Here is a 24,478-nt window from a genome sequence, read left to right as displayed (position 1 = left end):
ATTTACAAATAATAATTAAAGCATATCAAATAATATTTAAATACTTAAGTATTTTCTATGCACACTTACAAACTGGAACCAAACTAAAATCAGTGTAGTGTATTACATGTAGATAATGAATTATAATACATTTAAAGTAACATTACCATTATTATATATTTCAGTTTACTCTTGAGAAATTCAACCAATAATTGTTTTGTTCTATTTGTTTTAGGCATAAACATACATATAATTTTAGCAGACTTTTAATATATTCAAATTGATGACAATGACGTTCTATTTCAATTCACAATGATCACAATGAATTGCAATGAATATAGCAAACATATAGAGCACATTGAATATAAAATCACACACTCATTTATTTTTGAATATTTAGGCTAACGAATTTTAAATAATTAGAAATGTAATTCGTATTATACGAAACTAGAAATTACATTGCACAAAACCTAGAATTTATGCATTATACAAGAATTTGCAGAACAGTGCAAAATGCAACTAATACAGGTTTCATGCCAATTTATTTTTAGACTGGTATACTAAGAAAATGGTTTTGATTCTATAAATCACTAAATTATTAGGAAGCAGGCAACAAAATGATAAAGATCAAATAATAATGAAAGCATAATTATATTTGGTAATAAAATATGTTTATGCCTTATGAGATAAATTGGTTAAGATATAATAATACAAAACAAACATGTGTACTGGAATATGAGGTGTAGATATTTATAATGAAATATGTATATTTACAATTACATATGCATTATAAAAACTAACAGTAAATAACTAATATCTTCCATTATTTCTTGAATTGTTTCTAATAAAGAAGCTTTATTATGTAGTTTCATAATATCATAAGTAATTACAAGGTGAATTTCTGTGTAAATGAAATAATTTTCTAACCTTTGGCTGTATGCATTTATCAATGTATATCAAATGTAATAAACATTACCATACTTATAATGTAAAAACATGATAAACTTTATATACTATTGTGTATTAATTTACACAACAGATTGTAAATCTAAAGGAATTAAAACTTGTATAAGAAGTACTTTTAAATTATAATACATGAATCATGTTTCCATAAAATTATTTATTTTCAATAAAGCATTGAACTTACATTATTCATTTATTTTTTATATTAGTCGTAGTAGCTGTAAAAATAAACTAAACCATATAAAGTTTAAACATGTTATACAATTGTTTTCCAATGAAAATTTAATTTAAAATATGGCATTAACTTAATTTTAATATTAATACAATGTCTAAGGTACTGATAAGAATATATACTTTAATCAATTCAAACTTGCTAACTTGCTAAGTGCTCTATACATTAATATATAGAATATAACTCACTCTTTTTGATGAACGATATATAGAAGAAGCAACAGGACCCACAAGGGTTGGTTGTACTGTATTTATATCCCCTACATAGAAAATTGGTCGAGTGGCATTCCGTAGACCCTATTAATGGATTATTATCTGATTAAGATAATTCTAATATTATAAAGAAACAAATTGTCTAACACTATGGAGTTAATACTACACTTAGCATTATACATTCATTATAATGACTATCCTTTCTCCTCAATAATTGTATAATGTTAACACTAAAACTGATTAAAAAGTAATGAGTACATTATCAGAAACAAAAACGTGTCAACGTATTTTATTTTTCAAATAATTTCTTTTGTAAAAATATATCTAATAAAAGGAAAACAATAACAAACGATCATTTAATATACAAAGTAAGTCAATAGTTAAGTTTTAATCAATAAATATGTAGGATTATTGTTTACCTGATAACCATGTTCCAATTCAGTGTAAGACATGTCAGAACAGGTTTCATTGAGAAAAGAAAAACTGTTTCAGTTTTGATTTAAACAATTTACTCCTGAAATAATTAAAGATTTCAGATTTCAGACCTTGTAATTCAACTGTAAAAAAAAAAAACAAAGAAACAAGTGAAATGACAATAGAAAAATTCGATTCATAATTAAAGCTATTGTAAACTTCTTTACTCATTGCATGATTACAGTTTTACACTACAATAGAAACTGTAATATATTAATAATATTAACTTAATGTTTCCCAAGTTTGCAAGTACTCCTATTTTATACGACTAAAAGCATAATTGTGGAAAGTACGGTAACCTCGACGGTCAATATTATACTTGAACATACTTGAACAAATCTGATTTCAATTAATCTGTGATATAACGAAAAGGTTGATGCATTTAACATACCAATTAAAGATGAAATATTATTAAATATATTTCAATTTCATAACATAACGCAGTGTCATTTGCTTATTTGATCATTTTTAAATTTATATCACTGGGTTCATACAAACTCACCGATCTTACGTCGTATTAATTTCCAATTTCTATATCAAGCGTGACAATAAAGATTTAATCTAGCCACTTCAAATTTCTGTTCGATTTTGAATTCTTTTCTGCGTTCTCCAATTTTCGGACATATTGTCAAACTTAAATCTCGATTCCTCGTATCGCTAAATAATCGCGTATCCGGTTAGTAGCATAAATCGATATTACATAGTGGACCGCGTACTAAAGTAGAACAGTTATTAAAATTGAATACACGAATTTTTTAATCCATACAAAATTTAATGTAATATATGATCAATTTTGGGTATTATATTTAAAGTTTTAAGATAGTTTATATATTTTATATAGTACACCAATTTATTTCAAGTTTACTTATAAAACATTATTACATACTTACATCATAATAACTTTGTAAGATGAACTTTTTTACTTATTTTGCATGGCAAATTTTGTAGAATTGTTCCAACGATAATACATATTTACTTGAGCAACATAATGGTGATTGACTTGTCAGGTAACAAATTTCATACTTTTCACTTCTAATTCTTTGATTTGAAATACATAGATACATGAATTCTAATAACCACTAAAATTGCTGGTTGTAAATAAAGGAACTTTCAAAATAATGAAAAAATATTTTGCTGTTGTATAGATAAATAAAAAAATAAGTGACATGTATTTGGAAGTACTTACAAATATTAAATAGGCATCATACAAAATAAATAATAAAAAATGTACTCTTAACAATTTAATAACAACTCTGACTAAAACTAGGATATAATAATTTTAAATTAGTAGTAATGTGTTCATTTTATTAATACCCTTTGTTTAACGTCTGTTTTTGGTACTGGCAAAGTATTGATACAGTTTACTTTAATTTAAAAACATTGAATAAATTATCGTTACCTAATGTTAGTTAGTATCGTATATATTGCGTATTTTATTATGTTATTGCACTAATTTTTATTTACTTTATAAAGTAATTAATAATAGTTCAGTTTACAAAATTACAAATAAAAAGTTTGTCTTTGCAAAACAGAAGGACGTTTTATGTATACGTGTAAATATATACACACGCGAAGATAATCTTATACTTAACACAATTTATGGACAAACCTACACGTTATGGCAGTATAAACGTGAAAATTTATATGCAAAATTTGTACTAATACCTTACGCGTTTAATTGTTATATTATGGTAAAATTTGCTGCCATTAATTATTCAAAACATTTCTTTGAGATAAACAAATTTCAATTTTTTGTGTTCTGTCCAACCAAAGGAATGATATCACTTTTTTTTATTTAACATTTATTATTCAGTCATTTATTTCCTATTTGTTGTCAGCTCACTAGCTAGACACTAGTCGTTATTGCGACTTCATCTATACAAGTTTCCGTGACCGTGCTCGTGCCTCTGTGCGAATTGTTGTATATTCAAACCAGAGAATATTAGGAATTAACGTTGTGTCACGTAATAGTAGATACTCTGATATCCGCCTGAAAATACAATAGCACGTGTAGTACATGTGTTGCAAGCAATATATCACAACTTTTATTATTAAAACATTAACCTACCACAAAACTATTATAGGAAAGATAGGTGTAAGTACTACAAGTGTTATTATGAACCACACTACTCCCAATATGATTCCTATGAATGCACCAAATAGGACTTGAGAATTAGTATGATATAATAAATAGACCCTACTGTATGTTACTAAAACTGCAATAATTATACAAGCAGCTATGAGAATGATCCTCCATAATCTTTCTGATAGGCTGCTATTATTATTATGATGTAACCTAGAAATATAAAAGAGTAAAATATAACTCTGTCATGTATGTTTACATCGAAACAAATTACCTGATGCATATAAAAAGTGTGATGTATGCAGCAAAAAACCATATGAATTGTGCATGCGTTGATGGCATACCATACTCAACAGAAACATCACGTTTCATTGGCCTTGCTTCGCAAATTGTATGTTTTAGTATAAAATTTATACCCTCGTTTATTATAATGCCGCTAAAAAATGCAATCTAAAAATGAAAATTAGCTTTGAATACGAATTACAAATGCGTTTATTATTTTCAAAATTTATACTCACTGTGTGTAGATCTCTTCTAAAGAGAATTAATGTTACAAACCCAGTTATAATAACAAATGGTATTAAACTTATTAAAGCTAAGAACTTCCCAAACAAATCACCTGTAAATATAAAATTTAAATTAGGATACATTTAACACCTAAACATGCCTGTGCAAGCTTCGAATAAACCGAGATAACTTAACAGAAGAAAACACGGCTAAAAAACAAAAAAAATTCAAACTGTAGAACATAAAAGTAATTCAGTTTGAATTTTATTATTTATTTTATAAAGAAAATACTTTCAAAATGAAATAAACAATGTATATCGGTAAAATTGACACGCAATCAAAACGTGGAAATTAGCTGAATTCAACAGTTAACGAAAGATTCAACAAAAAAATTTACCTTGGGGATATTCGACTAAAGTAAGAGATAAAGGAACCCATTCTGGTTTCTGCATAGCATCTACAAGATGTGATTTCACGCCGTAAAACGATTCGTCTTCTAACGATGCCATGTTATCGAAATTTTTGAAGTGACCATAACTCAAACCAACTCAGACTCTCAGACAACTCACCGCGCAGCAACAATCATAGAATCCGCGAAATAGTGGTAGAAACTGAGTAGCAATTTCATTGTATATACAATATACCGAGATTTCGCATTGCCTGATAGAATGCGCTTAAAAATGTGTTCTTGTTTTACTAGACACATTCATTTGACCAATCAGCACAGGCTGTGTTGTTTATACGTCAGTCTTATTCAGCAATAAGTTCCGACGCTGATCTACGTTAAATTGTAATTATTGTAACCGTTTCAAATGATTTTCTTAGAATTTAAAGTAATAACGCAATGAGAAGTGGTAAAAGTACAAGTAATTCGTAATTTCTGCATAAAAAATGAGATGTAGAAAAGAATATTTACGTCTTCCCATTGAATGTTTTAATCGTTTCGACCATAGACCTAAGGATGGAACGTAATCATGCATGGAAATCATGCAGTGGAAGTGTAAACCAATCAAATTTAGGTATAATTTACCTCGACGTTCTCTCGAAGGCTTCCGCTCGAGACAATTTTGTCCAGCCACATTTAAAATTACCGTGTCGTTATTATACAATTTATTACATAACAATTCGTCCTCAGGGACTGTAGCTATGTTTGATTGTGGCTACAATACGGGTTTAACGATCCCGAGGTACCCGAGCTATAGGAGGGCCAACGAGTCTCAATTCAATAGACATGTGATGTAAGAAATTACTTAAAAAGCATGGTAATGTAAGGATGATGTAAAACAATGCAAATGTGATATGGAAAAAATACAGATGTGCAAGACTCAGCAAGACTGGACCAATAGGTACAAGGGGCGAGTTTATACAATTCTTACTTAAACGACTATAATTATAAAAGATGAAGGTGAGAAAATATGAAACGAAAATTTCCGTTCGTACGAACTTTATTTTTTATCACATACAACATAGCATAAACAGTTTTACTGTGCTGCTGCTGTAGATGGCGCCGCAGTTGAGGCTTTGGCTTGTTCCTCGCGAATACGATCTTTCTTAAGTTGTCCCATGAAAGAAACCTTGTCAGCTGCGGTCTGGAAGCGACCGTGTCCAAATTTGGAGCTGGTATCGATGAATTTCAGGTTGATCTTCTCCAAAGCAGATTTTTTGGTATGTACCAAAAGGGACTACAAATATATATTTTCTTATATTATAAGCACGATGAAGTACAGAACAGTTTAAAATTCTTATTACGGCTGTCAGTCCTATCATTATATATCAGTGAATTTTCATAATAAATGAATTCGGCTCGTTAATTATTCATCACAGGAGGTTAATACTATGTAATTAAAAAAAAAAAATGGCCATGACTATTACCTTGCGCAGCGTGATTACACGCTTCTTTGGACCCATACAACAACCTTTGATCATAATGAAGTCGTTGTTTACTTCACCATAATGGGGGAAGCCACCCATGGGAGTAATGGTCTTCTCGGTACGATCATACTCCGTCGATGCATTATTCTTTACGATCTGAAATAGTTATTAAGCTTCGTAACGAGTTCTTATTTATATGTATGTATTATATATAAAGTACATATATGTAGCTTGCTTTGGAGACCCAGAGCATAAGTAGTATGTCCTGGGTACTATGACTACAAGTCATTTCTCTACGCCTCCTATGATATTATTAATCTTGTTTGAGAAAAAGACTAACATAGGGAGAAAGCGATCTTTAATTTACAAGATAGTATAGATAAATACCTTGCCGTCTTTTGTGTGAATGCCCTGTCCTATTCTGTAAATTTTCTTATTCATCTCTGTGCGATGATGGTATCCCTTTTGACCCGCACGCGCAACGGTGAACGACACACGGCTTGGATGCCAGGCTCCAATACAAGCGACTTTTCTCAGACCTTTGTGTGTTTTACGCGGTAGTTTCTTTGTATGCCATCGCGATGTAACTCCTACAAAGAGGTACGCATTCGTTAGAACCGTATTTACTTAAATTCAGCATACGCGTATTTTGAACGATTGAAGACTTCAGCAGGAAGGCAGCATGAGAATATCGTCAAAATAATCAGGTAAACACGAATCATGCTTTTTCATCATATAGTCAGAGTGTCTCAATTTATAGTTTTGAAAAGCTATATTTAAAAAAAAAAAAAAAAAAGTAGAACATACCTTTATATCCCTTTCCTTTTGTAACACCAATCACGTCAATCATTTCATCAGGAGCGAAGACATTGCTAACAGGTACAGGTTTCTCAAGATGTTCGCGTGCCCACTGAACTTTCTGTTCAATCGTTCCACCATTTAATTGGATCTCCATAATATGAGCTTTCTTCTGACGTTGTTTCAACAGTTTCATCTATTTAAAGACATCTGATTAGAAAGTAAATTTTTTTTGTTAAATTAACTCACTTAAACAAGTATATTTCCGAAAAATCACCTGAGTATGAGCAATGATTCGTAAAACTTTGCAGTATTTGACTATCTTTTTCAAATCTGCTTCAATAGATTTACGACCAAGATCATCTTGCCATTTTTTGGAAGCCTTTGTAAATGCCTTCTTCTTGCTCTTGTACCTGTAGAAAAGTAACCATAATGGCTGTTTCTCTGTGCATATCTACCATTATCAGCACCCATCTGTAACGTGTCAGTCTCTTCGTAACGAGCGGAGGCTATACACAATTTTCAGAATAACCTTCCAAAGAATATTTCACTTTGTGGTTAAATCCGAATATTTGCTCTCATCAAAACGAGCGGAGAGCTGATTTGAGGTTCATTTTAATATACGTTGTATAATATACTCTTACGCAACAAATATCGAAGGTACCAAACTGTTAAAACAAAAATTGTTTCTCACCAATTCTTATAGAACCTCCTGCGACAGTCTTCCGAAAGATGTTCCGCCCAAACTGTTGTAAGAGCTCGTAGTCCGTGAGGAGTTTCTATGTATCCAACTATGCCGACCACAATCATAGGTGGTGTCTCAAGAATAGTAACTGCTTCTACTATTTCTTTCTTGTTCACCTCTACAAGTATATAACAAACCAAATTATAATGTGTTTCATAAAACATGTTGGAATAATACGCATTGAATGTTAAAAACTGTGCTAGACATGGTTTGTCTCAATGTCATCACCCAATGGGTTACAAGGAGATTATGGAATATGCCTAGCCTACATGCTTTCTGCGTGAACAGGGCACATAGTTATTCTTCGACACTGCGGTAGAGACCATACTGCACAATATCAAGCAGCTCTTAAACCGCGACCAATGTTGACCAACGCATTTCTGCGTCTATCAGACAGAGGCCAACGTGTCGATCGATTATTACAAAGCATGTTTCCTAAACAGTGCATGGAATCAATCATCTTACAAGTTTCTTGTCTTAAAAGAAGATAAATAATCAGTAGATTGCAGATTTTTGTCATTTATAGAAAACTTGAATGTGCAAGAAACTACAAAATGCACACAGTATGCAATAATATAAAAAGATATTGAAAATAAATTCAAACTAAAATATTTGTAGAGTAAAACAAAATCCTATTTGCGCTCAATTTTTGTAGGTACGTTTGCAAATATTTTATTTTGCATAATGACCCGCAGTCTATTAATTAGAATATCTAACAGAAAAAATGCTTTTGTGTCTACTCACTCGATCCTGGACGATCGGCTTCCCTGACCACATGAGTCATACCGGCCTTATAAGCAACAAAAGCTGTTAAATGAACAGGCTTGCTTGGATCATCCTTAGGGAAGGCCTTAACTTTTCCGCGATGACGCTGGGATCTTTTCTTGGGATAGAATCCCATAGACCCATGACGGGGTGCACTGAACTTCCTGTGCGACTGTACAGTAAATTTTATGTTAGATACACGATAGAAGCAAACGAAAAGAATTTTCGAATAATTTACAAATCAGACCGCCCTAGAATTATCCTCATGGTTAATTCAGTTGAAAACCATAAACTGTACACATCTAGAATCATCATACGAAGCAAACGGATAAAGTTCGACCACATGGCCACCATACGTGAATTTATTTTTAACGATTGCACGAGACTTAATTCATTTGTTATGGATCAATAATGAACTCTATAACAACGATGACTACTTTGTAAACAAATTTGATGAAAATACTTAAGAGTAAATCGACAATTTCCAGCAAAAATTTATCGAGACGTGTGAAAATTTCGCCGTTACAACTATTCGACAAACGTACTTACCATTATCCTCGCAACGATGAAAATGGAGGACTTCCTCCCTGAAATTTCCTTTTATACCCCCTGAGAGAACCAAGGTCTACAAACATTCCCTGGAAAAAGTATCTAGATTTAAGATCTAGACATGTTTTGTAACTTCATTCGATATGTTTAATCATAATTATGATTGAAATATTATGCTAATCCTCCGTATCATTTTTGTTTAATAATATATCCTTTATGCGAAATAATGAATTCAAATATTAAATTTTACCGTACGATAAAATTGAGAAATATTATACTTTGTTAAAACAAAAAAGGAATAAAATCCAAATGCGTGAGAGAATATTAAATAAATTAGTAGAGTGTATATTTACAGATGATAAAAAATCATAATTATATAGTATATATAGAACATCGGTAACATTTCACGAGCTACTTTCATGGTCCTTGGTTCTGCTTAGTTCTTTGAACCACGGACTCTAGAATCTGGAATCGATTCTTTTTAGTGAATTGAATTATTTTATATTTGTTTCTTGTGAACTAAATTGTATAAAAAAATGGAAGATGAGCCAAATACATTCATTCGATTTATGCACAGTTTATTCGCGTTAATAGATAGACCGGTCGTCTTTTTCCGAGGTATTATCTAATCAACCATTTGGTTATGTTGTTATTCCAATAGATTTAAAAGGCACAAATAGATTTTGAAGATCAATGAAAATGCTTATTATATTTAATAGAAAAGATCGTTGTACCGAATCAGAAAAAGTATCCATGGTACCATCAACAATTTCGTCGTGTTCCAACAATCGAAACGTGTGACATCGAGGACATCGTTTGTCGAATAGAAGCAGATTCTCAATTCAAACGCGATAAGTAAATTTGTTTTCTAGGTGTACTCAAGCAAAACGTTGTTATAAATTATTAATTTTCTATTATTATATCAAAGACTTTTGGAATCGGTCTTTTTCGTAAGATTTTGCTTATGTTGTATTATAATAAAATTAATTGTCAATAGGATGGTTGATGAGGAGATTGTAGCTATTCTGAGACAACGTTACGAAGATTGTGCATGGGAAAACTACGAAGACAAGGAACTTTGTTTGGATTTACATAAAACTTATGAAGATGCTGCTGAAGCATATTTTATAAAATGTAAGAGTCTGCAATATTTATATGAACATTTATAAAATTTAGTATAAATGTATAATTAATTTATCAAAAATCGAATAGAAATATATTCGAATAAGCACTCTGCATAAAATATAACATTATTATTTTATATTGAAATATAGATGGTGATCTTGGTATTAAGTGCGATGTAGTTAACGCATTTATGAAACAAAAGCATCGTATGATCTGGGAACGACGACATGGCCCAGTTGGTAGTGGTATGAACGAAAAGTTTGCTACGGTATAATATTAAATTATGTAGGTTATTGATGTAACATATATCTCATTTTGAGATAAAAGTTGTGTTTACATCATTGTATAGAAAGTTCATATAAGGGACAAAATAAATATGAAAAATTTGAAATTGTGCCTTCCTTTTTCTTAAAACTAAAGGTTTTTAATTTCTATGCCTAGTCTATAATCTAGAAATTCTCTTTCTTTTTCATTAATGTCTTATTGCAACAATATATGAAGACATCTATATGTATTGTATACGTATAACAAATTATTTTATTAAATACTTGTTTAGAAGATTCCATCGATCATGTATACTATACATTTTTGTTTACATTCGTTATTACAATAAAACTGTCTGATACAATTATTAATTACAAAGCTTTATGTATTTTGACATTTCTTGCATAATGTACAATTCAATTTTCTATTAGTCGGAATGTTATCTCAAACTAGTTGTGTAAAATTCACTACAAATTGTATCCGAAATAATAAATATGTATGGAATTATCCATATAAGTGCATAATGTTACAAATTTTGACTTCGTGTGATTATTTTTTTAATAATAAAAAAAAAAAAACGTATTATGACTAATAGAAAATTCAAATTGTCAACTTCATACAATTTAAAAAACAAAGTAAAAATGATCACTTCCATGTAAATAAAAAATATAATAGAATCCATCCTTACATAATAAATATATAACATGTAACAAAATTATCTCGTATGTTCCAAATAAATTAACAGTTGTTTAATGATCGCAGGATACTATTTAGGAAGCCTCATAAAAATATTAATACATGATTGTCGAGTAACGATCGTGAATGTTCCAGCACATTAGATTCATTGATAAGATTTATTGCCATTCTTTCATTCTTTTAGCAATGTACCGAACATAGAATATGATTACATAGTGGCAATTAATAATGCTTTTTAAATCTAGCAACTCATAATTGTTACAAAATGTGATTCGGGCTTCCTCACGTGTGCGAAATTCTATACACACTTCATTTTCGATAAAAATATTCCTTAATAATTACAGTAAAATATGAGATCAACAAGATCATTTACACAATTCAAAGGGAGCAATCTTTCCTACCATTTTCTTACAGTATTTATTAAATCTACTAATAATGTACTTTTGTAGATAACGAATGTCATCAATATATATTTTTTTTAACTGTTCTCGTTTGTTAATGAAAACAGAAAATATTCTAGTGAAATAGTACCGTTGTTAAAAGTAGCCATCATTAAATGCTGAAATCTGATTGATACAATTATATATTTTTTTTCTTTTGCCTTATTTTCGATAAAATTTCTATTACCTGTCACCATTTAACAGTCTTTTCAATGAATTAGTTTCAATGGAATTCATAAAGTCTGATTCCAAGTACAATATGCATTTTACATTCTTGCGATTTTCAGCTATGTGGTAATGACTATTACAATAATGGTGATAAATATTCCTTCCGTTAAAAACATTTTCTTACACACAATGAAATAGTATGACACTTCAAAATATCGTATAATATCTTTGAATTATCATAAAAGTATTCAAACCACATTCACTCATAATACAATTAAAAAAATCACATATGCTATAAAAACGAACAGACAATAATGAAGGGTAGTAACTGACACAAATGGAAAAAATAATTGTACAAATGAAAATACATGGTAGATGAATAACCGATAAAAATGAATTGTATTCTATATCATAGTTGATAACGACATTATAATTGGTTACAACAATTTAATCACTACACCTTGATTCCCAGAATACAATTCGTTCTCTGTGACAATAATTCACTATAAATCGATAGGAATGGGCTAATAAAATTTCACTTACGGCAAATCATTCGTTAAATAAAGTTAAAATTGCAACAAATATTTTGCTATTTTATTAATAATAAAAGGAACTTGATTCAAAGATTTTCTTATAACAAAAATAATATGATTCAATATAGGAAACTGGCCCAAACCTACGAAATGTAGACAATCACTGCCTTTACTCAGCTTTTTTCGTCCATTGCTTTCATTTGTACTCTCTTTCTATTCTATATCACAGTATTAAAAATGCTACATGAATTTTATATGCAATACAATAGATACATATCACTCGGTATAAACGTCGCACACTTATTCACATTTTCAAATAAAAAATCCTAGCTACTTAGTATATAGATATTTATACATATGTATATTTTCATAATTCTTGAAAATAAATTCTGTTCTTTGTCGTGTGTATCAAATCGATATATTACTACCATATTTCAAATATAAATTAGGGAGTTGTACCTACCATTTAGGGAACGGTGAATAGGTATTGAGCCAGCTGTGTGACAGCCTACCGAGATGCTACAAATCCCTTATTTATCCAATCCCAATGACACATTTCAAGATTAGAAAATGTTTCGATTCTGGCTTCTTCGCTTTTAGCGTATGTGATACGATTGTAAATTTTCGAACTTTATGCCGTTCTTTATGATTCAATCGGTTGATTAAATTGAGCAGCTAAGCGACGTTTACTTGTGAATACTGTAAAGAATAAATGTTTATATTGTGACGTTCGTGATATACAATTACAAATAAAATGGTAATGAATTATTAGAAGAACTGCAATTTATTTACACTGCTTTGTAGGAGTATTGTATTTTTCGTTATCGTTGTCGCCGTCCTCCGTATTACTGCTATCGTTTTCAGTACTTGTGAGAGTTACATCATCCGTTGAATGATTGACAGTATTTTCTTGTTTGTCCATGAAGATTTGTGTAGTTACAATATTTTCCGAAGATACGTTTTTTTTGGGAGTTAAAGACAGCGACGGAAGTGGCAATTCGGAAGGATGAGGAGCAACGACCAAGTTGCGTTTGGAGGAATAGTAAGGTGATGTACGTGGATTTAAAGGGTTTGCAGCAGCTGGTAATAAATTTTTTGTCGGTGATAATAAGTTAGACGCACTATTATCGGATACAATTTGACTCCAGGAAGGAGGTAAAGTTAGTGGAGGAACCTGTCAATAAAAGAAATACAACGAAACTATGAACTATGTCAGCCGTAAAACGCGTTATACAAACAGTTACATTTATTCATGAATTATTTTTACCTGCACATTAGTAGCATGTTCATCTTGTGGATAGGTGAACTTCGCTGGAATCATCCACACTGAGGATTCCCACTGATTCTTAGTCAAATTCTATAATTTGACAGTTGTGTTTGTAAGTTGTACGATAACAAAAAAAAAAACCACACACAAAGTAATGTTAAAAAATACCTCAGGTGGAGAATCTGGTTTAGGCGGGGGCGGTGGAAAGCCATGCGATATGATCGGAGTACGCATTAAGCTTTTAAGAAAGCTTTCACTTCCGTTCTCTTCTAATGCCCAATTACCTAATTGATCTTCCGAAGACGACGTTTTCCAGTGCTTATCAGATTCCTTCGACCACACACTGTTTTCCTCAGGATGCTTCCAAGAATGCTGACTTCCTATTGTTTGTTCTGTCCATTTCTTCACATGTTCCTTTAACGCACACGAATTATTGGGAACGTTTACGCAGAAAGAGGAATCACTTTCAAATGATTTGTTATTAGAGTCCGTATCACAATATGACGATGGTGATGTGTACGTCGGCGGTAATGGTATACCAACGGCTATTCGTAAAACAAGATCGAATGAAAATATCATTTAAGCATCAAGAACTTGCAGATAGTTACGTATAAATCATTTTACATACCAGCAAGTTTTTCATTAAGCGTTATAATCTTCTCTTTTCGATTTAATATTTTTACTGTAACCATACAAGGTAAAGCTTGTAAAAGTATAAAAATGCTTGAATACCCGTATTTCTCAGGTTTACAAATAAAACCTGTAGTTTGGAAGTAAGCTGCCTCAAACTGTGAGAGGTTCAGTGTTCCACCACAGGTCATCATTACGCGATATAAGTCACAAGCGAAACAATGTAATGGAGTAAGTTCTATTAATTGTTCACCACTCACTGTTATAGACTGAAATCATATCTATATAGTTTTACAAGTTTTTTTTTTTTTATAAAAGTATTTGATTATTAAGATTAAAATCTCACTTACCTTAACTACATAAGGTAAAGTTTTCAAAAGTGTGTCTATGTTACATGGTTCATAATACTGTGCATAGAGTTGTTGAAACTCTTTAACTGGCATTCTGTGTTGCGGTTTATCCATCAACACTCGACGACACTGTAGGGTTAATTGTTCCAAGTAATGTTCATCCATCATTACAAATGGTTCCCCACTTCGTAAATATATAATCTAAAAGATTGATAAAACTATGAATTAATATACATACTATTAATGCGTGTGTAAATGTGAATATTAAGCCTTCGTACCCGTATAGTGTCTGTAAGTTTCTCCATAAGTTGCAATACAGAAGTACAGCCAAATAATTCTGGTTTTAGAGCATAACCAAACTGACATAAGAAATTTCGTAAAATGTCTTTAACAGCAAGATGACCATGTGGTATAATTAATTTTGATAGTTGTTCAGAAAGTACACGAAGACCTCGCTTTTCTACTAGAGAAATTTGTCTTTCTCCTGAATTATCATCTTCGATCTTGACTACGTCAGGTATAGCTTCAAATAATTCGATTAATTTGGTAAACCCATAATCCGATACACGACACTGATGACCAAAATGATGATGATACGAAGGTACAAATTTATTAAATTGCATTCTACACTGAGGTGCGTGTTTTAACAATTCCACAACCTATGTACAAAACGCTTTCTTCTATTAATATGAAATTAATTTCGTAGTATTTAATACATATACTTCTACTATACCTCTACAGCAAATTTTTTTGTTCGTTCAATCTCTTCTGCAGTTTGTTCCCGTTTAGGAATTGTTATCATTTTATCACCACCATTAATTGTAGTGACAACAACAGTATTTTCCGACACTTCGCTAAGGATATCTTCCATTTCACACACACCATAATCCACGATATCCCATGCTTTAGCTGTACAATTTTTACCTTTATTTTTTCCGCCCGTTATATAGATGATTATGATTACAATTTAAGGAAATAGAAAAATTTATACCTATTACTCTAGCATATACACTTGGAAATTCTGAAAGTGCGACCTGTTTACTGGCTTTAGACTTTAAAACTCTTATTAGATCAGATGTGAAACGACGTACTTGGGCACGATGAGACAACGTTACGACGCGATTGTTTCCTTCGCCCATTACCTACGATACGTAATTAAAGTACATACACATAATAAGTTTAAATGTTTCTAACAGTTACTTTACTTACCTGTACAGTATGCGTAAGCGCTTCCAGTAAATCAATCAATTTAGTGAACCCGTAGTCAGCAACCCTACACTGTCTTCCAAAATGGTGGTGATATGCAGGTATAAATTGATTGAACAGTAATTGGCAGTGTGGAGCAGTTTTTAGGAGATCGACTAACTCACGACTAAAAAGTGCTAACTGGTTGGCAAGTGGGGGACTTACGCACTTATTTTCTACAAAAGATAAAGATACACATGTCATTTATCATTAAGTAGCTAAAGAGAAAAGAAAATTACCTTCGCAATTATTATCATAAGTTTTACTTTCTGTCCAAATAAGATATTTCACGCTACCAATACCCTGTTTTAACTCTACACATGATAAACAAGATACTAGGTGTTCCAAAGGTACCCCACTTTCCGCTACTTGTAGTTTCTCTTTGAATTCAGCTTCGTAACAATTTGGCAAACTGCAATGATCGATTGCGAATAACGTTGCAACATAGTGCATAATAATAAAATTGTTTAAATTTAATAGAAAAATACCTAGGCAGTGGTAAACTTCCATTATGCGTAGATAATAACTGACGAATACGTGGTTCAAGAAGTTTTAAAGAAATTTTTACATTTGGAAGTGAAGCTACTTTTTGTTCAGCCCATCCTTTATCAGACCAAGGTTTTAGCGTATGACTAGTGCAATATGGCGACTCAACTTGCTCCTCCTACAAATTAAAAAACATATACTTTACACTTTATGTACAATTCATGTATTTACACTAACATTCACGCTTATTATTTCAGAAAATTTTGATCGCTTTGAGAATATCATCACGGCTTCTCTGCAGTAAAAGGAACAACGGGGCTCTACTTTTACTAGAAAAACTCGAACTCGGCTTTATACCCATCATCATGCGTTTAACATTTATAGTAGTGATAAATATTTTAACGAATTTCTTGAAGAAACATTCCTCTCAAATATCTACTACTATCAGATAAACACCATGCATAATATTTAATATACCTGAGTTGTAGTATTTAAACATGGCGATGGCGTATTCCTATGATCTGGATTAAGAGAAATCATTCTACCACCAGGATCTTCCGTTATGATACATACATCTTTCATTTTGTATAATTCCGAAACGCTGATAGTAATCATAAAACGACTCTCATACATTTCTCGAAACTTGAAAAGAGGAAGTTTGTGACCCGGCACTTCTTGTAACAACATTACAATTTGTGCCCGTATAACTTGAGGACTTGCTCGACCGCTACGAGCGTAAGATATTAAAATACGTTTATATCCTAATTTACGACGGTGTAATTGAGAAATAGCGTATTGGGCGTCCGACAAAGACGGTACTTTAACGCTTGCAGCAAAGTTACCATCGGACTGTGTAAAAATAAACACATTTAACACCTAAAATATCGATATAAATAAGTTAAACATTTCATGGCAATATATTTGTATGGATAATATGTAACATAGTAATAACTTACCATCACATGTTCCATGAATATAGAAGCGAGCATATGTCTTAATTTTTTTGGATTAATATTTTGGTCTAAGTTAGTTACTTGCAGTTCAATGGGCGTGCATGTTTCATTACTCATCGAAGTTCCATTGTGAGTATTTATTGGATTGAAAAATTTCTAATGTATTAAAAATTGTTTATTATTACTCACTTACCTAATAGAAATTTAGAAAAAAAAATTTTGAAAAATTCAAGTACCTCAACTTCTTCATTTTCTGCATCACTTGGATGATAAGGAGAAGTATTTGCACATTGTTGGCTCATTGTTTGCACGCTATTCTCGTAAGGTGAAGGTGTCCTGGTACTTCGTGCAGACTTTTGATTCTTAAAAAAGGAAAAGTAAAAAATTAGAATATGTATTACTATTTGTATTCGTATTGTATAATTTATTTTGTACCTGTCCATTCCATTGATTTCGTTCTCGTGGCTGTAGATCACACATCGGAGATGGACTACGACGTTTGAATGAATTCGATTGAGAATGTCCTGTAATGCGACAAGAATAAAGGGGTTACTGTTTCTAACTTTGTAAGAATAAATAAGAATAGAAAAACAAATTACAAACCATTTCCATTGAAATTTCGCGTGGCTACATTACTCGCAACAGCGTTTTCCCGAGCCTGCGGGATATGAAGTCTTCTACTAAGAACTTTTGTCTTTTCAACCTTGAAATGATCGATTATTAATTAATAAAGAAATAACAATCACATTTGAAAGTGACATATTAAAAGTACAAACTTTATATTGTTCTTCCCACATATGACCAAATTGTTGCGAACCGGGGATTTGCCAAAACAATGGTGATTGGACCCTTGCAAGTTCGTTATACGCTCTATTGAACGTTACATTATTACTATTTGAATACGTTCGTCCAACAAAAATAGGCGGGGGTTGAATCATTCTATACAAAATTGAAATAAGAGAATATTAAGCATCGAGAAATTGATATCAATTACATCATTACTCTTTCTAATATTGTATCAGATAAGATCAAAGCTTCTAGTTTCATAGCCTGAATCAGAAAGGACGGTATCGTCTACTAGCGACTCGAAGGCTCTCTCTCGGAATTTCATCATTTGTAAAAGACTACAATTATATTATGACTGTTTGTATGAAATGAATTACGTTGTTGGTGCGGATACGGGAGTACAATGAGCATTCCATGTTGTGGAACCGAATGCTCCAATAACTGGAGTCGATGACTGATAATGCGGAATTTGAAGTGCTCTACCACTCGTTACCGAAGCACTTGCACTATACATTTGTCTCGAAGAATTAGTAACAATTTCCGATTCACTTACTGCACGGTTCCTGCTTGTAAAATTTCCTGAAATTATAAAAATATACTGTTAACAGACATTATACACGAGCACATACACACGCACACATTACTATTATTTCGATTGCTTTAATAATTTAAGATTTACATTAAAAATTACTGTATAAAATTAAAAAAAAAATATATAAATTATTATTACACATCTAATTTATTACCTTGAGATTTCTGAAAAGCCTTCTCTTCTTGAAATTTTACAGTAATTTCTGAACCTAGTACAATTTCTCCATCCATACGCTTTTGAGCCCTATCAGAAAAAATCATTGTTATTGACCAAAGCAAACTAACTGTAATTACAAGGGGCATATACATAAGGTAATCAAATATGTCTATAAATGACCTTGGAGACACACTGAATATATTTATAACGCAAATTTAGAAATCGATTGATATTCTACAGAAATTTAAACTTCTTGTTTAACTCGTACATTTTACTAAAGTTTCTAATTTATTCGACTTAATTACCATTTTTTATTGTCACATATATCAACTTACCTTGGATATAAATAACATTATTAGATTAAGTCAACATTGTACTATGGATAAATAAAACGATAAATAATAACAGTATATGAAATAAGACGTTTTAACAATAATTGTTGCAGTACACATACATAAATAGAAAAACAATATGTTACACAAATCAAAATTTTGATCTCGATACAGTGCCACTATGTACGTTACATTGCTGTTGGCTGTTTAAATTCTGTCTTATTTATGTATCTATCCCTACTACTTTTGATACAGATTTTTTTTAAATACCGAATAACCCAATAGGATGTTTGTATGTAGGGACAAATGATTGGTGATACATATGGCGGGTTATTTAAGCATAGGAATGGTACTATTATTACTTATGTTATAATTAAATTATTATCTCTATTTTTAGTAACACAAAAATAGTTTCCAAACACAAATAATTTACATTTAATGAATGCATAATACAACGTTAATAAAAAACTAGGATAACAAAAAAGTATGTACCTTTCTGCATAGATTTGTGAAGTAAAACGTACAACTGCAGTACTCGATTGGATTTCTACTACTCGACCACCACAGTTTTCAGACAATTGTTTAAGACGACGTTTAATGGACATAACGTCTTGATCTTGAGGAAGATTACTAACAAGTAAGTCATAAAATGTGGCAACCTGGAAGGAATACGAATTTTACAACGACCTAAAAATATCTACATTCTCATACAACTAAAGGTAATAATAAACAAAGATATTACGACATGCCATTAAATTAAAGAAATAATATTCATTATTTCACGGATAATTCGAACAAAAACCATCATTTTAATATACTTCAAACATACACATACACTGGTGTTGCAAAGGAATGTTAGCTATGATAGACAAGTTAATACATACACATAATTTTCAAAAATAAAGTATATCAAAATAAAAAGACACATGAAATTTATAGTACAGTACTTTATTATATAAAGCAATATCAGTTTGGAAAATTTCAGCCTTTTTCTTAATAAAAATAAATGAAAATAATATAATCTCTGTAAACGATTTAATATGAATCAGACTTTTACCTCAACAGTCCTGGACGGCAGTGATTCCATTAGTTCTGAAAAGTCATAATGCTCATTGGCACAGAGTATTAATGCTTCGGAAGTTTTCTTCATATGTAGAAGTATCACATGGATTCTTTTCCTATAACGTAAATCACTGAGATCAGCAGCAAAATTAATATCACTCGATATTAAAATTATAGCTGCTGGACTTCCATGAATATCTGCAAACCTCCTAATACATTGTTTGAGTTTTTCATCAGCAGCATTTTTACACCATGTATCAACGTGAATCAAATTAACCTAAAGTGCATAACATTGATGAATGAATTATTTTAAGTGTATGATAAAATCATTAAAAAACACATTAAATAAATTTACCTGAGCATTATTTAATTGCTTCACAATCTGGCTATTCTCTTTACGAACGTCACAAACTACAATAAATTCTGCTTCTCTGTAACCACTAAAAAATTTGTCTCGAATTACTTGTGTCGCAGCCATAGCAGACCTTCCTTTGGGAACCTATAATTCAATTTTATATACTCATGTAATACATATATCTATAATAACGAATTCTCCCATAGAAAAATAATATTATGTAGTTTAATGAACAGAAAGTTAAAAAGAAATTATTTTAATACTAACACGACAATTTTCGATGTCCCAAAATACACCAATGGGTGGAAGATATATTGGTGATGCTGGTAAATTAACTGGACTGTCATGGTATAAAAAGGAACGATCGCATTTATAATGACTAAGCAATGGTGACGAGGCAGAAGTTTCATTTTTTATTTTAATGCTGTCTTTATTAGTGTTGATGTTACTCAATGGTCTAGATATACTACTTTCAACAATTTGTGACGAAACTTTCTGCGCAGATAATACCTGTAACAATCTCTCATTTAAGCCTTCGATATCATCTTCATCATTTGCACAAAGTGCATGATAATCTGTAGTATCTTGGTCTGCCATGTGTTTTACAGGATATTATTTAACATTCAAATATATAACCTAAAAACAAAATAATACAAGTAAAATATAATGTGTGAAAAAAACAAGAAGTAGAAATAATATTCTATTACAGTATAACATACACACCAGAAGCGAACATTAACAATGAGAAGACAATGTTTAAAGAGATATTATCGTTAAATTGATAAATTTCAGTACCGCATTTTGATAATATACGTACACAATGTTATCGCTATTATCGTTAAATCTATAATAACATTATATATTAATACAATAGTACGACATAATACGATATACAAAGACTCGTATGTTACCGAAAATATTAACCATCTTAGTCTCACAAATTTCTATTGAGTGTGTAAAACTGTAAACACACAAAGCGTTGTCAAACGCAAGATAGAAGTAGAAGTAATTCGTTCAACAAGTTCTAGAAAATACACAAAACATCGCACGAATAAAAATCATAAATGTACGTACACATGCATCTCGGCTACTTCATGGCCAAAATTCGTACCACGTACAGAAAACGAACACCGAGAAAAGCCAATTAAAGCAGTAAGCAACTGCAAGCAACTAAAACAACTATCCGTTTGCTGTCTCTGAATCTGCTCTGCCGCTTCTTGCGTAGCGAGAAAGTGCATACATTTTAAAGGGTTCTTATCAAACAATGATTACATCTTCAAATCACTATACTTTGTCCAACTAGACGAAAATTTGAGGTCAGTGATAGACAAAACCCAAGACTTCGAATAAATCTGAAGTTTGCCGATGTGTTTCTCTCGTTTCCTTCTTTGGAAAATGTTCAACAGAAGAAACGAGACAAACATATTGGCAAACTTCAGATTCATTCGAAGCCTAGGGTTTTGCCCACCTCTGCAAAAAACGGTGCATTCAAAATCCAATGTCCCTACACACTTTCGTACACACGACGACAAAAGTTGCTCTCCAATAACTGCAATCATAGACACCACGGTACATATCCTGGACCGACTTTACACTTTGGTATCAGGAGAGCATGATATGCAAACAGGTGGCACGAAAAGTTCATGGTGCGTATGAAATTCTGGCAAAATTTTACTCCTGGTATCAGGAGAACATGATATGCGAAGAGGTAGCACGAGGAATATTTGGAACGTATCAAATTTTGGGGAAATTTACCATTTTAGTATCAGGAGCACATAATGTGCGACGAGGTGGCACGTTTGCGCCTACGAGCAGGCAGCCGGTCGAACAGATCTGTAAGTATAGGTTGCCTAGTTCAAGGGGCACATTTTTCGGTACGTATCGGTATTCTGACCGATTTTGCATTTTGGTATCAGGAGAACATGATGTGCGAAGGTGTGGCACGTTTGCGCCTACGAGCAGGCAACCGGTCCGACAGATCTGTAAGTATAGGTTACCTAGTTCAAGGGGCACATTTTTCGGTACGTCATTGTCATTGTCATTTATTTTAAGTGCTTAACTGTTACAAAAATATTAGTTATTGCACTACTACTTACTTCTAATATACAACATTTTAACTCTTAAATCTATTTTGTACATCTTTAATCTTATAGGTTATTGGTCATTTATCCTATACATTGGTTTTGTTCGCTTATCTAACAACAACCTACTAATACGCTCACTGCAAATTAGTTGTACTACATACATAGATCAACTAAACTTTCTTTTCAAAACTAAATAAATTCCAGGCTTATACACTTGGTTTCTTAAGTCCTACAAGAACCTCCTCATCCTTAAAACTCTATTTAGATATCAGCACGCATTGTCACAACTAATTATCACGTTGCGTTTGACATTTATTCTGTACAGAGTTTCTGTTCTCGGTAAGTATATTAGCACTATTCCGTTTTACTCTATCATTTCAGACTTACATATATATAAATGGTAGTTCATAAAGTCTTAGCTTATCCCTGTTTTTACGTTTTTTTTTGCCGTATTTTAGGGTGCAGCTAAGTTTAGATTTTAATACCCTTTTGGTATCTCAGTCTTCTAGTCTGGTATGGAGCTGTCAATGGGCTCCATATATAGTTAAAAACAACAACTTTAACCTATTATCTTACATCTAGTCATACATTATATCAGGTAGCTACAATTTTGTAAAATGAAATTATACAAATATAGTTATATAAAAATATATATAGTTTATAAAAGTATATACTTTTATCAAACATCTTTGCCTATTTCTAGTAGGAACGAAGTTATAGCTTTCAGGGCTCTCACTTTCATTGATGATACTAATATATATGCATCCTCTCTGAATGTATCTATTTCGTTTTGTATCCTATTCCTAAAATTTTCTCGTTGTACATTATAAAACACACAATCAAAAAGTACATGGTTAATAGACTCTTCGTCGATGCCGCAATCACACATACCATTCGCGATATTGTTTTTCCTCGCAAGAGACTCTCTTAAATTAAAGTGATTAGCTCTAATTCTCGAAATTACTCTGATTTCTCTCCTATTGAGTCTATCTTTAACTTTTTTGAACCACGGGTTGAAGCCCCTGACGGTAGACCTGTTCCATACTTTTTGGACAAAATTCCTCCCTTTATTATGTCCTGTTTCTTCACGATGTATTACGAATTTGTCCCATGTATCATTTTTAATCTTATTGAAAATTTCCCCTGCCGGGATTTTGAGATCAGGGTCAGGAACTAATTCTGTTGCTTCTTTTGCAACCCTATCCGCTATTTCGTTTCCGGTCACTCCTTTATGACCTGGTACCCATCCCAATATTATTACATTCTTATCATTCATAGCCGAGACCTCTCTGACAAAGTCAGTAATCCAGGGGTTGATTTCTTTAATGTAACCCATGTAGCTGTTAAAAACATTGTCTATTGCTCTTACCGCCGAAAGAGAGTCTGTTAAAATTAGAGTATTTGGTTTATCGTTATCTTTGGATTCGTTCAGAGCTTTTACTATCGCTATGATTTCTGCTGTGAATATCGTCGATTCAGGGAAAATTGAAATTGATTTTCTTTTGAATTTTCTATCCTCTAGTTCTATTACTGCTGCTCCGTTGGCTGGTTTTTCTGACATTTTGGAACCATCAGTAAAGTAGACAGCCGTAAGATTTAAATTCAGGTTGTATCTTTCTAAAAATGCATTTACCGTTTGAGCCGATGGAATTGTCGACCCGTCAATGTCCCTTCCAAGGTCTGTGTCCGCTACAAACTTTTTCCTGATGCTAACTGAGCTTTCGTAGTTATGTAAACCCCATATCAAGTTGTGGTTCTCTAAGTGATTATTATTT

The 24,478-nt window shown here is 31.8% G+C and overlaps 5 protein-coding genes and 1 non-coding gene across 22 annotated transcripts in view; 1 reads left to right on the top strand and 5 right to left on the bottom strand.

Annotated features, from left to right (window-relative positions):
* Positions 1-2,941, bottom strand: part of LOC128881375 (inositol hexakisphosphate and diphosphoinositol-pentakisphosphate kinase 2) — a 29,252-nt gene extending 26,311 nt beyond the window's left edge. For 13 of the 16 annotated variants that reach the window (XM_054132349.1, XM_054132356.1, XM_054132363.1 and 10 more), the window contains exons 1-3: positions 2,363-2,941; positions 1,806-1,900; positions 1,363-1,470 (exon numbers count right to left, since the gene is read on the bottom strand). In XM_054132349.1, the coding sequence (XP_053988324.1) occupies positions 1,363-1,470; positions 1,806-1,838 (141 nt within the window). In that variant the 5' untranslated portion in view covers positions 1,839-1,900; positions 2,363-2,941. Of the gene's footprint in view, positions 1-1,362; positions 1,471-1,805; positions 1,944-2,087; positions 2,107-2,362 lie in introns of those variants that run through there. The other 3 variants (XM_054132350.1, XM_054132351.1, XM_054132362.1) reach the window with 3 other exon arrangements.
* A 147-nt stretch (positions 2,942-3,088) lies between these two features.
* On the bottom strand, positions 3,089-5,111 carry LOC128881378 (dolichyldiphosphatase 1-like). The gene is made up of 5 exons (XM_054132370.1): positions 4,848-5,111; positions 4,462-4,562; positions 4,218-4,393; positions 3,929-4,156; positions 3,089-3,850 (listed from the first exon to the last, which is right to left on the bottom strand). Exons 1-5 carry the CDS (start codon positions 4,957-4,959, stop codon positions 3,736-3,738), a joined length of 732 nt encoding a protein of 243 aa, XP_053988345.1. The 5' UTR covers positions 4,960-5,111; the 3' UTR covers positions 3,089-3,735.
* Positions 5,112-5,877: 766 nt separating this feature from the next.
* LOC128881377 (60S ribosomal protein L3) lies at positions 5,878-9,251 on the bottom strand. The gene is made up of 8 exons (XM_054132369.1): positions 9,180-9,251; positions 8,610-8,802; positions 7,815-7,983; positions 7,398-7,533; positions 7,130-7,316; positions 6,710-6,912; positions 6,323-6,478; positions 5,878-6,132 (listed from the first exon to the last, which is right to left on the bottom strand). Exons 1-8 carry the CDS (start codon positions 9,180-9,182, stop codon positions 5,932-5,934), a joined length of 1,248 nt encoding a protein of 415 aa, XP_053988344.1. The 5' UTR covers positions 9,183-9,251; the 3' UTR covers positions 5,878-5,931.
* LOC128881680 (small nucleolar RNA U43) lies at positions 8,868-8,945 on the bottom strand. Its single transcript, XR_008458148.1, has one exon. It is a non-coding gene; the product is annotated as a small nucleolar RNA U43 (small nucleolar RNA).
* A 336-nt stretch (positions 9,252-9,587) lies between the features above and the next one.
* LOC128881379 (NADH dehydrogenase [ubiquinone] 1 beta subcomplex subunit 10) lies at positions 9,588-10,946 on the top strand. Its single transcript, XM_054132371.1, has 4 exons — positions 9,588-9,797; positions 9,899-10,034; positions 10,177-10,313; positions 10,454-10,946. The coding sequence occupies exons 1-4, from the start codon at positions 9,716-9,718 to the stop codon at positions 10,576-10,578; spliced, it is 480 nt and encodes a 159-aa protein (XP_053988346.1). The 5' UTR covers positions 9,588-9,715; the 3' UTR covers positions 10,579-10,946.
* LOC128881376 (meiosis regulator and mRNA stability factor 1) lies at positions 10,815-21,687 on the bottom strand. 2 transcript variants are annotated; one of them, XM_054132367.1, is made up of 26 exons: positions 21,544-21,687; positions 21,343-21,463; positions 20,887-21,255; positions 20,620-20,763; positions 20,260-20,541; positions 19,695-19,861; positions 18,869-18,957; positions 18,500-18,701; positions 18,113-18,275; positions 17,940-18,039; positions 17,772-17,860; positions 17,573-17,698; positions 17,340-17,492; positions 16,861-17,259; positions 16,386-16,561; positions 16,137-16,309; positions 15,862-16,073; positions 15,644-15,794; positions 15,386-15,561; positions 14,931-15,311; positions 14,653-14,853; positions 14,301-14,571; positions 13,841-14,217; positions 13,673-13,762; positions 13,198-13,579; positions 10,815-13,104 (listed from the first exon to the last, which is right to left on the bottom strand). In XM_054132367.1, exons 3-26 carry the CDS (start codon positions 21,214-21,216, stop codon positions 13,049-13,051), a joined length of 4,890 nt encoding a protein of 1,629 aa, XP_053988342.1. In that variant the 5' UTR covers positions 21,217-21,255; positions 21,343-21,463; positions 21,544-21,687; the 3' UTR covers positions 10,815-13,048. The 2 variants fall into 2 exon arrangements, with proteins under 2 accessions (XP_053988342.1, XP_053988343.1); XM_054132368.1 differs by lacking the exons at positions 19,695-19,861; positions 20,260-20,541; positions 20,620-20,763; ... (1 more) ...; positions 21,343-21,463; positions 21,544-21,687 and adding an exon at positions 19,206-19,416.
* Between the last annotated feature and the right edge of the window lie 2,791 nt (positions 21,688-24,478).

The sequence above is a fragment of the Hylaeus volcanicus genome, chromosome 8 (genome assembly GCF_026283585.1).
Source record: "Hylaeus volcanicus isolate JK05 chromosome 8, UHH_iyHylVolc1.0_haploid, whole genome shotgun sequence".
NCBI lineage: Eukaryota > Metazoa > Arthropoda > Insecta > Hymenoptera > Colletidae > Hylaeus > Hylaeus volcanicus.
Note: the sequence above shows the minus strand (reverse complement) of the source record. Positions and strands in the feature narration are given on the sequence as shown.